At 46.8% G+C, this 18428-nt stretch overlaps 1 protein-coding gene across 5 annotated transcripts in view; it reads left to right on the forward strand.

Moving 5' to 3' along the window:
* Positions 1-18428, forward strand: part of hipk2 (homeodomain interacting protein kinase 2) — a 75451-nt gene that overhangs the window by 44752 nt on the left and 12271 nt on the right. For 4 of the 5 annotated variants that reach the window (XM_035156344.2, XM_035156346.2, XM_035156342.2 and 1 more), the window contains exons 3-9: positions 7189-7312; positions 7965-8084; positions 10584-10670; positions 14041-14225; positions 14331-14484; positions 16553-16778; positions 17498-17619. In XM_035156344.2, the coding sequence (XP_035012235.1) occupies positions 7189-7312; positions 7965-8084; positions 10584-10670; positions 14041-14225; positions 14331-14484; positions 16553-16778; positions 17498-17619 (1018 nt within the window). The remainder of the gene's footprint in view (positions 1-7188; positions 7313-7964; positions 8085-10583; positions 10671-14040; positions 14226-14330; positions 14485-16552; positions 16779-17497; positions 17620-18428) is intronic. The other variant, XM_035156347.2, reaches the window with a different exon arrangement.

Raw genomic sequence — 18428 nt, forward strand, 5'->3', positions numbered from 1 at the left:
GTGAGAATGCGGCGTATCCTGTGAGCTAATATTGACTGTGCCTGCGCTGCAACGGCAGGACGCCATGTGCCATGTGTGCCACAGCGACAGGGGTGGCTCTCTGCCCACTGACATTATATAAAAGGCTTCAGAGAGGAGAGCAGGGTTAAATGTGAGATAGTGAGACTGGCAGAGGGAACAGGGTGCACCTCTGAAGGTACAAATGTAATGTACGTCAGTTAGAGTTTACGCACTCTGACTTTCCTGAGCGGAACTGCACTTCAGTTTGTGTTGAATCGACGTGAGCGTCCACCATAGAGAAATGCATGAGGTGACAGCTCCCATAAAGTGAAGCCAAAGCATCTCAATGGCCCCCTGGTGGCTGGCTGCAGTAGAGGTCATAAACCCTACCTTCTCCATGTTAGTGGATGGGACATGGACCAAACTAGTCAAATAAATGTTTCTCAAATATGTTGTCATTATCTCAACGAATGTATGTTCAAGCAGAAAATATTCCCAATAAGTTTGGTTTTTCGTTATAATTTCAGCTTTGATCTAAGTAGTTAGTTGAGCATGTGTATCAGTGGGACCTTAATACCATGGCTCCATTGCCTCATCGCTACTGTGCAGACTCTGGCTCCAAAAGACGTTATCGGAAACCGGATGGGTAGTAAAATGTGGCCCATGCCGCTAGTGGAGGCGTGTCATCCATCTAAATACAGTATATACTGTTTGTGGTGCGCACACATCTGGCACCCATGTCACCTATGATGCATTGGAGTTAATCACAACTTCCTCAACAGCTGAATTGCTAATGTTGCCATATTGCTTTTTGCAGCATCATGAGTCTTTCACCGGCTCCTTCTTTGAATGTTGATGCCTACCTTTGTATGAAACAATCCTCGCTCCCTCTCTCCTTTCCATAGACTTTCATTCATGTTTTTTGCATCGGCAGACGCACAGAGAATTTTAATACTTGATCTGGAAAAGCAGCGGCAGCCTCGTCAGCACTTTCCCTGTGCGTTTTTCTTGGAGAGAGAAAAAAGAGAGAGGGAGGCCTGTTTTCAGGACCTTGAGCACTAATGTCGCTACAGCTTAGCGAGTGAGACAACATTTCTCAAGGACTCTGTGAAAAAGTTTGCCTTGTCAAGACGTCCCCCCCCCTCTTCCCTCCTTCAACCCCTCAACCACCTGGAACACCCAAGCTCTAAATTTAAAAGATCACATGATTGCTGCATCTTATGCCTGGCCTGACAAAACGAGATCAGGTGGAGTGGTTTACGAGGTGTACGAGTGTGTGTGTGTGTGTGTGTGTGTGTCCTGTGGTGGGTTGGATTCCCTGCGAGCCACAGGTGGGATGCAGGGGACGTAACTCCACACATTGATTTCACAGTCACCGACCACCATGCAATATATGGAGAAAAGTGCTCCTCTATGGTGCATCTTCAAAGAGGCTGTGGAGGAACCTTTGAGGGAATGAATATGTAGATGAAATACCCCAGGGGGGGAAGGGAGTCATTCACGGCACCAACCCGAGCCTTTTACATTAGGCAAGGGCAAAGCGTGGGATGGAGAGAGCGGAAGAGGCGAGGAGACGGGAGGAAAAGGAAAAAAGTTAATGGCAGGCCCTTTTCTTATGAAGTGCTTTTTCCTGTTCGCAGCGGACAGCTATCTCTCTCCCCAGCCAGGGCTTTCAAAATAGCCAGTATAAGATCTTAGTTACCTCCAGTATTCATGCTGCTCTTTGCTTATAACTGCCTGCCTCCCTATATGAATAATACATAGTGTAATACGTACACAAGGACCAATGATGAAGTCTTTTAAATGGAGTGGTGTGTGTCTGTGTGTGTGGTTGAGGTAGTTCTCATGTTGTGTGGACCTTAATCTCTTTACACACTCACATCAGGGATACTTGACTTCCTTATGGGGACGTTGTCCTCATAAATTATGGGGACAAAGCCCATAAAGTAAATCGTTAAATTTCAAGGTGAAGTTATGGTTAAGATTAGAGTGAGGCATGTAGTAGTTAAGGTTAAGGTTACACTAAGTCTATGCGGAATTATTGCAAGTAAATGTAATATCCTGTGAAGTCATGGAGACAAGAGCATGTGTGTGTGTGTGTGTGTGTGTGTGTGTGTGTGTGTGTGTGTGTGTGTGTGTGTGTGTGTGTGTGTGTGTGTGTGTGTGTGTGTGTGTGTGTGTTGTGCACATGCTGAGGGGGTTCCAGGGATCCATCAGTCTCCCGTCTGGAGCCGAGCTAAGGGAAGGTCAGCCTGATAGATACATCCTGACATGCACACAGCCTGTGATGTCAGCTGCGTGTGTGTCTCTGTGAGTGCATCTGCATGTGTGTTTATGCGTGTGTGTGGGCTGGCAGGCCAGCCAAGCGCAGGCATGGTTCAACAGAGCAGAGGACGGAGAGGCAGGCAGGGAGGGGAGAGCGCTATTGCTTGGCCTCTGCGCCCTAGTTTTGGCGGTTTCAAAGGGGTTTTGCTGGCAGAGGGGTCGCAAGGAGGGGGTAGGTGTCAGAGCAGGGTGAGGTGTAGGGGCTGGCCGAGCCGGCAGAAGGGGTGGGTGAAGGGGCTGAGGTGTAAGGGTGGGCTGGGGTGGCAGAAGAAAGGCCCCATTCATGAGCCGTGCCATCTCTGGCTCCCAAGGGGACCGGGGCTCATCAATGACCAGGCCAGCTGGGAGGATGTCAGTATGCAGACACTCTCTCGTTCCCTCTCCATCCCGACCTCCCTCTTTCTTTTGTCAGGGGCCAGTGCTGTCGGAGCCTCTAGCCCGAACACTGAGGCCTCTTTCGCAGTTGTATTCCCACTGAAATCCAGAAAAAAAGCCTTTGGCCAGCCAGCGTTTTGCACACCATATGTACTGTATGGTGTGCAGCAAGATGCTCACCTCCACCCCCCGAGTGGCAGTGTCTGTGGTGGTCATGCCAGCTGGAGATGGGTGAGGTGGGAGGCAGCTTAAAGGGTCACAAATTGGCAGTGTCTGCTGAATGCTGCACGCTCAGGTGCTGTATCCAAGTACCTCGATTCTGGAGCTCACCCGGTTTTAACCCGGTGTCGTTTTTTTCAGTCTTTGAGCCTCTGGAAGCTAAAATACAATATTCTTTTGTATCTTTATATATTGAGGCACTTTGGTCAAGTCTTTGTTTCCCAGATTTATATCATATGCTGCTTTTACTTAATAAGAGATTAAGGATTAATCTCATATCTGCAATAAACTGTCAGTCTCTTGTGCTCTGCTACTCTAGGAAGGAAAGGGGGACAGGAAAGGAGCGAGGTTTCTGAGCTGCGCAGATGTGTGCGCTGTTTATCACTGCCAGTGAAAGGCCTGCATCAGCAGCAGCTGTGGGGCGCTTTGCATGCCATGGCAGCGGTGTGCTGGTAGGGGCACATTTGCATTTGTGGTTTCATATCATGAGCAACGATGTTACTCCCTCTTTCTTCCGTCCTCCCTTCCTTCGCTCTCTGGCTCTCTCGCTTTCTATCTCTCTCTCGCTTTCTCGCTCTCTCTCTCTCTCGCTCTCTCTCTCTCTCTGCCTTTCGCTACACCGGAGGAGCCTTGGGTGAGAGGCGGAGGAGCCATGAGAACAGCCTAAGTAGAGCACTGGAGCATAACCCAGGAAGGTTCAGGCAGAAATGGATCCAAGCATAACATCAACACCAGCAAATCTCTCCATCACAGACAAGGGCAAAGTACAAGTGGTTGCACAGATACAGACACACATGCATGCTGTACTAAAGATGAACACCTGGTGCGCTAATTGTGCTCTAATGAAAGTAGGTTTTGCTGATGATGCCCTGTTATAAAAAACACCTTTATATGACATCAAGCTGCATCAGCTGCACCTTAGCTCTTCTTTTATTTGAGTGATTGATGTTGGAAGTTGTCTGGGTTTAAAAAAAGGAGAGTTGAAGGTCCTGTGGCTGGCATGTGTCCGTTGGAATTGCGGTGATTCTAGAAGACCATCTGATGAAAGTGTTTCCTGCAGCTTTCGTTTCCACAATGCATTTTGATGGGGAGAGGTTTCCTTGCCGCCGAGTCAAAAAGCCGCCTCACGTTGTGAAAGCAGCCTCTTCTTTTTGCAACTTGCAATGACTCATCCATATTTAGGGTTTCTTAAAGTCAAATAAGGTTTTGCAGAGCTCACACTCATGCAAATAAGAGGGTGTGTACTTAGTTTTTTTATAAGAATGTGTGATTCCTTTGCAGATGATAAAATCCACTGCAGAACTGCAGAACTGCTGTAGTGTATAGGTTTGATTTTATCCTGAAAATATTGCATAGGTAAAAACACTTGCTGTGATGAAGATCTCACACTTCTGCCTGCATCTGTTATCAACTTGAAGAAGAACATAATCCTCACTAACTTCTGCAAAGTGGGATTTGTTCAGGAAACAAAGTGTTTAAGTGATTTTACTTCAGTTTCTGAAGACTTTAAATTGACCTCGACTTCAAAGCACTGCTGGATAATAGGATGGTTAAGTGTGTGTTTGAACATGTGCTCTTGAATTCTTCATCAAAGACGTTTTTGAACATGAACTCGGGGGATGTCTGGACAATTGGGTCAAGACATTCTCTTGACAACAGGAAAATCCCTGGAGCATTCAGGTGAGGGGTTGTGCCTGGGTAGAGCATGCAGGAGGCATCTTGTTGTCTTTCCATGTTGATATCTTCAACGTTTTCCACGTGTATGGCACAGGTCCTCAAAGTGGCCACTCGCGCAAAGGTGAATTATCTGGAAATAATCCTGCTGTTTTCTCACATGGGCTCACTTGCACAATCTCCTGAGTTTTTACTATAGGGGGCTGGCAGGAAAAACACCCAGAGAATGGCCCCAGCAACTGACTCAGAAGTTTTCGTTCTCACAGACGGCCTCGCTGATTAATTTCAGGAGTTTATCTGGACTCACGTACACGTCTGAAAGCAGCATGTCTCCGTCAAACTGTGAAAGAGACACTGGAAGAGCTTTTTTTTTTATGACTTTCTTGATGTTTCGGCTTATCTGTGTGTTGGTGTACCTGAGGTGTGCAGCTGTTATTGTTCCCTCTGCCTGACAGGTTGTGAGAGGATATATGCTGACTCCGTTCCTCCTGTTGTCCAGCTCCTCTCTTCCCTTCCTTCAGTAGACCTCGCTGCTCCCTCTGCTATCTCCTCCTAGCAGGCTCCGTAATGCTTCTTTGGCAGAGCCATGATAGACGTTGCGGCTCATTGTGTGTGAAGGTGTCTTTGTGTTGGTGGTGCCCTAAGATACTGTTGCTAGAGTGTTGTCTTGGTGTCTGTTCCCGGGCTGCCCTCGAGACCCCAATAACCACCTTCTGTGACAGGCGCTCCCCGGCATTTGCTTTATTTCTGTCTCTGCCCTCTCTTGAACCCCCGTCTCTCGGTCTCTTCTTCTGGTTCTGGTTTTTATTTTCCCTAATCGTCTATCCTGTTGCCGTCTTCTGCTTCTATATGTCAACCATATCTTAGTGCACCAGGAATCGCCTAAGCCCTCTTTTGATTTCACCCATCTGCAACCAGTCAATCAGGGAATATGGGGGCAGTGGGCTACAGTTGGAAACTTGCTTTTAAATGCTGAGGTGTGATCATTTTATTCTCCTCCAAACCCTCCAGCTGCCCTCAGACCACTCAAACAGCGCCCCCTGCAGGCTGTTAAACACCCATAACATCACTCCCCCCTATGCTGTTTTCCTCATTGTCTGTTTCCCTGGTACCTACAGTTCCAGCAGGCCCGAGGCCAGGCCCCTTGTTTCCCTCCCTGCGACCGTAAAAACCCTGCCAGAGCCCGCCACGGCTTAGGAGGGGCGTGCTGGCCTTGTTACCATGGTGACAGTATCAGCATCGTGAACTCGGCTGTGAACAAGAAACTTTCCAAGATCAGCCCTAAGCTCCTGTGATCGGTGTGTCATGCTGTTAATATGTAATTAACTGATAGAGGAGGATTTTGCTTTTATCAATTGAGTCTCGATTGAAGTTACAGATAGAGCAAGAGCTTTGCCTGTTTCACTTTGCGGAGAATAAGTTTTTGGAGTAAAGAGTAAGTACATTTTGGCAGGAACTTAAAGTCGACTATAGTGATGTCAGCCTCTTGACAGTGGTTTGGATTGTAAGTGAGCAGTTTCTGTGTTCTTGGTTATTTTAAATCCCATCAGAGACGCGAGTTCACAAGAAGTGTATTAGTCTTTCTGACAGGACATAAAATGTGCTGAGTGAAATTTGGGAATTGTCGGGGAATGCAGTGCTGTTCAAATCACTGAAACAACATTTCCTCTCTTTCATCAAATCATAGACATTAAGCTCTTTAACCATTGAAGGGGTCTAAAGTGGCGTATCACTCTATGTGTTTGTCTGGGAATCAAGCACAGGCATTATTACCTCAAACGCAGCATATTAAAAGCCCAGATGAAGCTCATTGCATTCTCAAGAGAATATTTCTGTTGGTTTTACTTTTCACGGCGTAATTGCTTCCACATTGCTCTGAGGCTATGGCTCGTGAAACACAGTAACACATACATTTCTACCTTTTATACAGTCACTGTGGTTGACAACCTGAGATGGGGATCGGTCATTGGTGCTCCTGCATGGAGATCCCACTATATTGCTGTTCAGGAGACCCCCCCATGATGCCGGCTTTGGCTGCCTCTACGCGTGACTTCTAACTCAGAGAATCAGAGGCTTCACATGTAGCGCAACAGTGTTTTGCGTCTCTCCCGCCATGGAGACTTTGTTTGCACCTTTTATACAGCGGAATAAAGGGGCAACATTCTCGCCTTGAACAAACTATATAAACAGGAGCTAATCGGTTTTCTGCAAAGTGCCACCTCTGAAACTGCCGACATGAGAGCCTTCAGCGGCAGCAAATTAATTCAGTCATTTGTTTTGCTGCGGAACTGTGGTCTGTGCAACAACAACAACAAAAAAAAGGAGTGCACCTAATTTGTTGTGTGTTTGTGTGATTAAATCGTATCGGCTCTGGGAATGTGGCGATTGTAGCTCACTCATTTTCGGCAGAGATAACTTCCTCCTCTGACTTGTTCCTACTCCACTGGGCCGCTCCCCGTGAGCTCACAGGGAGTGTGAGAAGAAGCGCATCACGTTGCATTTTGTGTCTTTGTCAGTCAACGCAGTGTCTCAATGAAGCACCAGCTCTGCTCGGGTTTGGACTAAACAACACTGTCTCGATTTCTCTCTCCACAGGGCTCCAGAGATCATCCTGGGCCTGCCGTTCTGCGAGGCCATCGACATGTGGTCCCTGGGCTGTGTGATAGCGGAGCTCTTCCTGGGATGGCCCCTCTACCCTGGAGCCTCGGAGTTCGATCAGGTAACACATGATTGCCGTCTCCCGGCTCCTGAGCAACTCATGATTGTGTATGTCGGGGGGTTCTAGCCATACCCATGAATCTGTGCTGCCATGCGATCATGTTTACGTGTGTGTGTGTTTTTCCGCTCTCAGTGAGTGTGTGCTCGTGAGGTTGGGCTGCTTCTGTAATCCCCCTGATGATTCTTGCGCAGCCTCCCTGTTTATCTGAACAGATGCCACAGAGCCACTTGTCCAATTAGCGCAGCCCCTGTGCTCCAGAGCAAGACATCGCCGTGTTCCCCACTCTCTATCAGTCAGACGAGGCTCAGTGGGAAAACCTTCAGCAAGTTGTGCTCCATCACTGAACAAGCTCGTCTGAGTTTTATTTTTTTTCACGGGTCTGAAAACTTAGCAAAGTGTCTCATTTACAAGTCTCAAATCAATCTTCGACTCTTGAGCGGAGGTCATGTTTGGGTGCTGTGCATATATCAGCCAGATACGTTTGGATTAGTTAATGTCAGCCCAGATTTTCAAACTGCCAAAAGAACATCCTTCTTAAAGTTTTAGCCGTTCTGCGGGGGAGGAGGAGACTCACAGTTCTCTCCAATTAAATGCAAAATATGGTTCAATTATGCATGTGATGTAACTGCATTTTTCATTGTCTGTCTTGCAGATCCGGTACATCTCCCAGACGCAGGGTCTGCCTGCAGAGTATCTGTTGAGTGCAGGGACAAAGACCACCAGGTTCTTCAACAGAGACCCCGACTCCACCTATCCCCTCTGGAGACTCAAGGTAAAGCTGGAACGACACAGATGCATCCACACACACGCCCACAAAGACTCCCAGCTGGAGGCATCAAGAAACATCTTTTGTAGCTGCACCGGTTCAATGAGATAATGGCCACGAAACGCACAGAAGTCTTTTGAAGATTTATTTTTCTCTCACTCCGTTTTCCTCATTAGACTCTGTGAAAACTAGAAAAATAAAAGAACAAAGGTTTCAGACATACATCTCTCCATAGTTTTTCTGAAAGTCTCTCGAGTTAATGTCCCTCGATAAACATGTCAGCACAACAGAAATGTGCCGAAATTAAATTTAATATCAAAATGTTCAAATACAGTCACTTAAACAAGTATTACGCACAAACAATGAAATACAGTTACTGTGTTCGCCTCTTCAACCATGTAGAGAACGTGGTTATTCTAGGATCAGATGTGTTTTCTCTGCGTCCATGTTAGCTATATCCCATAATGCAAAGCTTACATACGTAACCTCTGTGTACTGTGACTACTTACATCACACATCAAATGAACTGTATTTAACAGCATTCTATGTTAACACTTTTAACCTCTTATTTATTACACTTTAAATCAATTTTAATGACAGTATGAACTCACATGCTTATGTATCTATGACATGAAATATATAAAATGAATTATTTCACGAACGTGTCTCTCAGGCGGAGACATCTTTGTAGGACGAAGGTCAAAAGCTGATGTTAATATTCCAGAAACTCTGGATACACCATGTGAGCCACAGACGGACCTATTCCTGGATATAAACAAAGCACGAGGATAATCAGAGCAAAATGGATCAGTGCGAGAGGATTTGACAAATGGAAAACCAGCCTGGTGAATCCAGCTCAGAGTCTTTTCTTACCCCCTGCCACCGTCCCTTTATGTAGGCCACCCAATGAGGAGGTCTTTTTTTTTCACCCTGATTAACTAAAACTGTGTGTGTCACGCGGCGAATTTGCGCGCCAAGTTCTCGACTGTGTCAAATTGCAAACGCTGATCCATCTCTGCAGGGTACGACGATGTTTCTCTGCCTTGGACTGATCTCTTTCTTTAAAAAGGCTACATCTAGGAGTTTCTTATGAGGCCCATGAACATACCACACTGACATCAGCTGAAGGTGGTGATAGTGAAACGAAGACACATTAAGTGCATAGTGAACATTCTTTCAAGTCTGCCGCCCACAGGCTTTTTAGCAGGTGCCAGGTAAACAGGTTTTCACGTGTTTGCTTAGGTTAAGAATTTCTCAATCCTCAATTAAAACTAAGACATGTGGGCTCCTGAGGCCTTTTGAAAACACATTGTTGTCGGTTAAAAATAGATAGAGTCGGAGATCCTGAAAGACAGATAGATTATTAGTCAGGGATAAATTCTTCTGATGCTTATCGCCGCCATTACCTCTTTGAAAAACAGTGGAGTGACTCATGGGAAGTGTTGGGACAGATCCACCTGGTAGAGCCTCTGTTGCTCGGGGGGTGGAAGGACACATTTGTCTGCCGCACTTGGAGGAACCTTCGAATTGGGACAGTCTATCACGCCCGCTGTGACGTAATTGGTCAACAAATGTGGCTTCTGAAGGACGCGGCCCCCGAATTGAGACACAGTTATGAAGACTTATCAGCCTGTGGACAAGTGAACTAATGTCGTTAGCATGACTTTAATACTGCGCCATCGGCTTTATAGTAATGCTGCTGCTGAAATACAATTTGATGGCATATGATGTTCATTGTTTTAGGAAATATGACTCTATTATATCTAGAAGTGTATTGATCGGCTTTTCCCCATTGTCTAGTGCTTAAAAGTAAATAAGAATCATACTGTCGAATCACATATTTGGAAACAGATTGCTTAAAAAAAACGTACTTAACAAATCAATAGGAATTGAAGGAGAAGCAAATCGGCCCTGATAATTAATTTGAACTCACCGCTGATGTAACTCATCTTGATTTTCAGGTGGAAAGTCAAACATCAAGGCTCGGTCCTGACCACTTTTTATCTCAAGAGTGATTGCTCAGCTTCACTTTGACCTTGCCATGTGTTTCCATGTAAAAGCAGCTGCACTGCTTCGCTGACTCTAATTAAAACTATCATGTGTTCAGTCAGGAGGTTTCTGAAGTCGACGCAGATTTGTTTTGTGTAAATGTTCAACCTTTGAAAGAGGAGGATCACAAAGCGTTCATTCCTGCATTTTTCATTTTCATATACTTTATGTAAATGCGTCGCCCCGTGAACTTGGGCAAAACGTTTCTTTTTGTGTTTAGCGCAGCGTGCACTCGCGCTCCGTGTGAGACTGTGTGCGCCTCCACGTGCAGTCTCCCCGTCTTCCCTGGCTGTTAGATGAGTGTTTGTGTGCTACCCCAGGGTTGCTCAGAGGGCGAGCCGAGTCCTGCTGCACATCAACAACAAGAGGCCGTAATGAGCCAAATGTAAATAGTGCGTTTCCAGAGGGGAAGTGTGATGGGATTTGGGATGAACATCTGCTTCTTGTCTCCCACAGACTCAAGACGACCATGAGGGCGAAACGGGGATCAAGTCGAAGGAGGCTCGAAAGTACATCTTCAACTGTCTGGACGATATGGCGCAGGTATGCTGTTAACAGAATCACAAAGCTTGACTCTTCCCTTCCCTTTTTTTTGACACTCTCTTCAATCACATCCGCCTGTCTCGCATTTGAAGCTTCCTCTGACGGGGGGCTGCTCAGATCTCAGGCCAGTTTGATCCATCACACCCCGAGAACTATCTATCAAATATGTGAAGTCCTTTTAAAATATTTATCCTTTTCCATGCTTCGACTCCAGATGCGGGCGTAGCTCTGCTCCGCTGCTATATAGAGTTTTACAGAGCGAAATGAAAGCAGCTGTCCACCGAAACCCCTCCTCGGGTCCGCCTCTGCTCTTCGTTTGACTTAACCACGATCTAATAAGTCACAGGCGGACATTTGAGTCGAACATGTGGCGAGGCTGGTTAGCTTGTTTGATAAGTGCAGTTTGCTCTCTTATTCAAGCAGGAATGAGTGTTGTGGCTACGTCTTCACTTTGTACGTCTGCGGCGCATGTCAGCATGTCGAGGGGCAAGGGGACAAAATGTTTATCTCTTACACACACACACACACACACACACGAAGGAGGAAACACATACGTGCACACATTCCAGAAGGTCCCGACCAGTTTTTCCGACCAGCTCCGTGGGACCCGCACCACGCTGTGTCTGCATGACTCAGCTGGTTAGCGCCTCGCTCCGCGCAGCCCTGCACGTCACCTGCCTGAATCTGTTTAGGAGATCTTACATAAACCACAGGAAGTGACTTATATAGCCAACGTCTATATGGAGAAGTGTTGTCACAGAACATCTAATGTCACTTTCCTCTGTGACTCAGTGGGAATTTGTCCCTCCACGGTGGGAAAGTTCACATGCAGCCCTGACATTTTGATAGGACGTGCCTGACAGTGAGGCGATAGTGAGTGTTGTTTTGTTCGCCCTCGCTCGGCCAAATACTGGTTCTGCTGGCGGATATGGCAGCAGTGATGGAAAATTACAATGTTTTTCCCAGGCCCCCTTTAGGATATCTTGACAGTTACTCTGTTGTCATCGCGCTCCTCCGTCCTGCCTCCGAAAATGACTCGCCCGAGAGATAAGCGTTAAGCAGGTGAATTGTTTCTTTTGGAATATGGTCACCTCGGTGCAAAGCCAGCAGCAGCAGCCTCGGTCTGAAGCTGTCTGTGTGGATATATGCAACACACCAAACTACTTAAGTTATGGAGACAATTATGGTTGTCCAGTAGCGCCCAGGGCCGCTGTCATGCCTGTCTGGAATAACATGCTGTCGGCTGGGACAGGAAGCTGCCTGGGTTTGTTGAATTTACAGTTACCGTACACACACACGCACACACACACACTCTCTCATGGAGGGTTTAATGAAACCAACCTGCACTGGTATGATATCCCCTGGGTCATCTCTGTCTCCGACGCTTCAAGCTCTGTGTCCCATCTTCCTCTCACTGTTGCAGACAGACCGGGCTTACTACAAAAACACAGAGGAGCTACCGCAGAGCAGCACAAGCTTAATGTGGGAGAAAACTGCCTGTTTTGCCCCCATCTCACTATGCTGACCGTATAAACAAGGCAGCCTTGTGGACATCTGTCTCCGCGTGTATAATGGATGATCTAGCTGAAGGCCCTGCAAGACAGAAGGGGCTAGGTGCCAGGAAGAGATAATGAACCTCCTCTCAGTCGTGGGAAATATGGGGAGGCTTTAGTCACAAGTATATCTAATTTGAGTAAATCAGAGACCGTCTTACAGCAAATTCAGGAACCATGGTGGAGGTAGAGGCGAGACAGGCCGGAACCGCTTGAAAATGGATTCACTTTCATCTGCAATCCCTCAATATCTCTGCTGATAGCAGCGAAGCCACGGCAGGAGGGGCAGCATGTCCCTCGCCTTATCGTCCCCTCATTACATGCACTTACAGCAATGCACTCCTTCCTTTCTTCTATTCCTCCTCCTACTGGGGAAATGAAGTCTGTACAGATGGATCTGTGCACGGTGTTGTGCCGTGTAGACGACGGGCCTGCACCTCGCACGCCGAGCTCCGCATCTCCTGAGGTGCGGTCCGATCTGTCCCCCTGCTCGACATCTGCCATCCCTGCCCTTGCTCCGCTGTAAACAGCAGTTGACATGCGAGACACGCAAGGCTGACCATGTTCGCTGCAGCCCCTGTGTTCATATGCAGCCTTTTTCATTAAGATTTGGAAATGTGAAAACGTTGCCTCTCTCTGTTAGCGGAGCATGAAGATGTGGTTCCTCTTTAGTAAATTCACACGCTTAAATTAAATCAGTGACAGCAAGCTTCCCTTTCACTTTTCCTGTTATCCTGATTATTGTGGCGCACCTTCGGCCAACTCCCAAACCGCTTTGCATGTGCCACCAAACTGTGCATGTGTACATTTCCCAAAGTCATCTCTTCCACTGGCAGAGGACAATGTGATTATTTCTCACCTCATTCCGCAGATTATTCCTTTATCGCAGCCAGCGGAGATGGCAAGCAGAGAGGAATGGTTACAGAGCCTGAATAACCTGCACGGAGAAAGAAAATTTAATCAGATTTGCAGCGTTGACGGGCAGCACATCTGATAGCCCCTGGAGCAGGCCTACAGATAAGCGCTGCGTCCTTATGAAAAACAGGCCTGCTACCTCTGCATGGCAGTCACAATAAACAAGGCTGCCTGTCCCTGTCGCTGTCCTTGCATCGCCTGACAACCTGCTTGTTCGCTTAAACCCAGACAGGATATATCATGACCTTGTCCTGCTTCCTTCATTACATGCATTCCTTCACAAACCTAAAAGCCAAACCAGAACCCAGAGTTAGCTTCCTGCCTAGCAAATCAATTCCTGCCAGCTATGTACTTTCGCATTAAAACAAATATGTCCCTCTTTCCCTCGTATTTATCCACAACCCAAGCTGCAGTGTTTAATTGAAATGAAGCAACGTGATATTCCTCATCGGCTTCCCAGAGCTGCCTCAGATCATATTTAGGTTAAGTTGTCTCATGTCAGCTCTTTCAGAGGCACTGAGGAAATTGTGTCCTACGTGAAAGGCTTCTTTTTACGACCCCGCTAATGGCGGCATTTATTGGCGTCATGTTTTTTGTTTGTTTTCACATCTTTGGAAATAGATAAAAATCTCAGCGAAGGCGCCAGGAGATATTTCAGGCGGCGCTATGAATACCAGTGCAAATGTTTATAATGTCACTAAGGTGCAAGGTTATCACTGGGCTCTGCAGCACACAAACTGACACCCTAACTGATGAGGCCTTGTGAGTATTAATAGGTCTCTCTATGGGAACGAACTGCAGGAGCGATTTGTCTCTCTGTCGTCTGTACAAACATCAGAGACCTTGAATACTCAATCACCTGCTTGAAATCCTGTGTTTGTGTGTTTGTCCCGCGCGTCCAGGTGAACATGGCGTCGGATCTGGAGGGGACCGAGATGCTGGCGGAGAAGGCCGACCGGAGGGAGTTCATCGACCTGTTAACCAAGATGCTGACCATCGACGCGGACAAGAGGATCACCCCCATCGAAACGCTCAACCACCCCTTCGTCACCATGTCACACCTCCTCGATTTCCCGCACAGCACACAGTACGAGCTCTTGTTGTTTTGCATAATTATCATCTCGAAACAGTGCGGCAACATCTGTCGAAAGACTCAAGACGCTCATCCCCCGCTCTCTCTCTCTCCGTGCAGCGTGAAGTCATGCTTCCAAAACATGGAGATCTGTAAGCGTCGTGTCAACATGTACGACCAGAGCAAGACGCCCTTTATCACCCACGTGGCCCCCAGCACCTCCACCAACCTCACCATGACCTTCAACAACCAGCTGAACACTGTGCACAGCCAGGTAAAGAACACAAACTCCATCAGTCATCAGTATGCTCTGTGGCCGCCACTGATAATGAACTCCTTCGCTGTCAGATGTCGAGTGTGTGAATTATAGATGCTTTGGTTTACTGCAATTCCACAGTGAGGAAGTAAATGAACGTGGCAATTACATTCTGTCGATAAAAGATACATCTGAAAATAGGTAAATAGTATTAAATAAATGTGTTTAGAATTTGTCAGGATGGATAATTAAAGCTGAGTCCGAACTCTTGAAGAAACAATATGAATGATGCGTTTGCTAACACAGCGAGTCAAATGTCGTCTCAATCAAAAACACCCGAATGTCAGTGATTGAACAGCGTCGCAGCCCGTGAGCGGCGACGTGTCCCTTTGTTCTGTGTTCTTTTCCCCGTTCCTCCCGTCTGTCTGTCTGCACGTTTCCTTTGCTCGCTGGCCTGCCTTTCAGCCATGGTGCATGTACTTTATATCTGTCTGCCTGCATTTCTGTCTGTGCCCCAGGTCCTGTGGGATTGTCACAAAGTGCTGATTACACACATGACAAGCCCTACTTCCTGCTTGCCTTGCATTCTGGGGCTTTCAGGCCTTAAGAATCCCTTTAGCAGGCTTCCTCTCTTCTCCCTTCCTCTCCCTCCTGTCCTCCTCTCTCTTTTTTTTTTTTTTGTATTCTTCTTTCCTCCCGTTTCTCTGGGTTTGAGCCTGTGGTGCTTTGCCGCTTTACTCACGTTCAGCCGGTGAATCGAAAGTGCTGACTTCTGTCTAGCCCGCGTCAAGGTTTTTTCAGAGTGCGCTTAGTTACGACTCCCTCCCTCTCACCCTAACCCCTTTTTTTAGTAAACGGAGTTCTTTATCACCGGCAATATCGAGCCGACTCACGCTGTGTAGCATGCGACAAAATTCCCATCTTGCTGTGATTTAAATGGATTAGCGTTCCCTCGGCTTGTCTTTCCCGCCGCCCGGCTCTCTGAGCATATAGACAGACTTAAGTTCGTGATTTATTCAGCTCGACTCGTTTGCGAGGCTCAGAATGCATCTTTCGCTTGTATTTTGCTGCTTCTGTACTTGTTTATGATGAATGCCAGAGTGCCATATTGATTATGTTTCCTCCCCTGGTGTGCATTGAGCACGCTAAAGAGAGCAAATGAAAAATGAAAGCGCTGTCTCCGTATTTCCCTCCACCCCTATGTACACTTAATGAAAGGGCTAAAATTAGACGGCATCTCGCGGAGCAAATACTACTCGGAGCAAACGGTCTCTTAAAAGCGTTTGTTTGTCTCTGGGAGGTTCCTGGGCGGTCTTGGTATTCCGCATGTCTTATTAATGGTCGTGCTGGAGTTGCCTTACATAAGCTTTCATAATTATAGGGATGTGAAATATTACTCCTGTCAGTCGTATTGATTTGGAGATAGGTAGTGAAGCTGTGACATCACATTGTGCTGCGGCTCATTATATTGACTCATGGTTCTGTAACATGTGAGATATAATAACATGAGCTCCTCTTGTCTTTAAAACTCATTTAAATGTGATAATAGGGGAAAAGGTTACTGGTTTTAAATAGCACTCTGAGACGTATAAAGCATCATTACATTCATATTCAGTATATTGTCACTATATAGACGTTTAGTGTACATTTCCTGTTAAGTGGCACATTATTCTAGTCTTAAATAAAGGCTCAGTAAACACTGTAAATTCAAAACAAGATCAAAATCTCTGTCTGAATTTGCTCTGGTGGCATTTTGCTCATTGATGATTGATTATTCTAAGAATTGTTGCATTGATTGCATCTCTCCTCACGTTCCCTCTCTCCCTCTAATTAATCAAATCAACAATGCGCATATTTTAAGAAGTGTTCAAATCACTCGTCCAATTTCCTCATTCTTCCATCGGCTCTCATCAGTGATGGATGCCCTGCTATCCATCCTGCGGTTGTTTTGTATCTTTGTTATTTTGCTGTTTCCTACCCTGCTTGCTATTCCGCTCTCCCTCCTTGGAGTGCTTCCACTTCCCTGTCATTCCCATCACTACCTCCACTCTCATGATTTTTATTTTGGGTCCCATCATTCCTTTAGGCCACCAACCTGGCTCCCTCCTCCACCAACAATGCCACCCTTTCCTTTGCAAGTCCCGATGTCTCCATACTAAACTACCAATCTGCACTCTACCAGCCTGCAGCTGCCTCCATGGCAGCAGTGGCCCAGAGGAGCATGCCCCTGCAGCCGGGGGCTCCTCAGCTCTGCGCCGCCCGGCCCGACCCCTTCCAGCAGGCGCTCATCGTCTGCCCACCTGGCTTCCAAGGTAAGAGAGAACCGACCAGTCAGTTTGCATTAGCCAAAGTGAGCTGTGTGGTGATCTGTGAGAGACGCAAGGTCATGGGTACATGAAACAGAACAGCCTGTGATATGAAGAGAAAACACAATACAGCTGCATATTAGTTAAAACCTAAGAGCAGCCTTTGTTTTAAGCATTTATCTGATGCCATAAATATATGACTACTCTGTTTTAGCTCTGTCTCTGGGCCCAGACAGTCCCTCTTTTACTCGCATTTGTCTTTTTGTTTTGCAGCTTAAGCCTATCACCAGACAAACAGAGAGCAGCAGTGATTTAATGATAAGTTGATGAGGCAGTTCATCATTTGAAAGGAAATTTAATATCTTTGTGAAATGCTTACTCACACCCCTTTTGTCTCCTCTGTGTATGCACTGGGAGGACAGAAGGACTCCAAGGCATTATTGTATCTGTTTATTTATTCTTTCTGTGGAATGGCTGATTCTATTATCCTTAACAATTGTTATTCCATTGCCATGACTACTGTTTTTGTTTTTCTCTGTAGCATTGCTATATTTGAACATAGGGTTTTGACATCTGTTGAATGCAGATACATCAGCTTTCATTATATGTATATGTCGTTATATGTGGAAGATTGCAGATGCAGCAAGACGTTGTTTGTTGATGTGGAGGGCACTGCTGTACTTATTTGTTGACTTCCTCGATGCATGTGCTTAATTTGTGCACAGGGCTGCAGGCGTCCCCTTCCAAGCACACCAGTTACTCTGTGCGGATGGAGAACGCCGTTCCCATAGTGACGCAGGCCCCTGGTGCCCAGCCCCTGCAGATCCAACCTGGTCTGCTTACACAGGTAGGAAGATCACGGAGAAAACTGAAAGAGTTTTGTGGGTCTTAACAATACCGCTGCCTGTGCAACTTGGAGCTGCTCACATTCAAACAAAGCTCTCCACATGCTTTTTTTTTTTTTCACAAGCCCTTCACTAAGAATAGTATCTTATCGATGGAGGCTGGAAATTACTCAGTGTTCGTGACCCTGCTCCCGCTGGCAGCTGTTTTTTTCCTGAGCGCTCTTCTGTGCATTGCTCCCTGCCTCTCTCTCTCTCTCTCTCTCTCTCTCTCTCTCTCTCTCTCTCTCTCTCTCTCTCTCTCTCTCTCTCTCTCTCTCTCCCCCCCCTCGCTCCCTCTGCTAACCCGCTCTCCTGGAGGCTGAGGCTGCCACGGTCTGATGCACACGAAGGCAGGAGCCTTTCACACAGAGTGGGCCTTCACTGGAGCCTGCACAGTGGAGCCGGAGCTTTAGCTGCTAATATACAGTTGTTGGAAGTAACAGGGAGTGACTGTGCATCACTCTCCCTGCACGCATGCACACTGTCGACCACTTCCATTGCCACACCGTCTTTTTCCCTATGGAAATTTCCATGAGGGCTTTAAATATCCCTGAGAATCCAGGGAGTTTGAAGTGCTCCCTTATCTCCAGTTAATCATGCAGTAGGCAGGCAGGAAGCAAGCGCTGTGTGTGTGTGTGTGTGTGTGTGTGTGTGTGTGTGTGTGTGTGTGTGTGTGTGTGTGTGTGTGTGTGTGTGTGTGTGTGTGTGTGTGTGTGTGTGTGTGTGTGTGTGTGTGTGTGTGTGTGTGTGTGTGTGTGTGTGTGTGTGTGCA

Source organism: Hippoglossus stenolepis, chromosome 5, assembly GCF_022539355.2.
Source record: "Hippoglossus stenolepis isolate QCI-W04-F060 chromosome 5, HSTE1.2, whole genome shotgun sequence".
NCBI lineage: Eukaryota > Metazoa > Chordata > Actinopteri > Pleuronectiformes > Pleuronectidae > Hippoglossus > Hippoglossus stenolepis.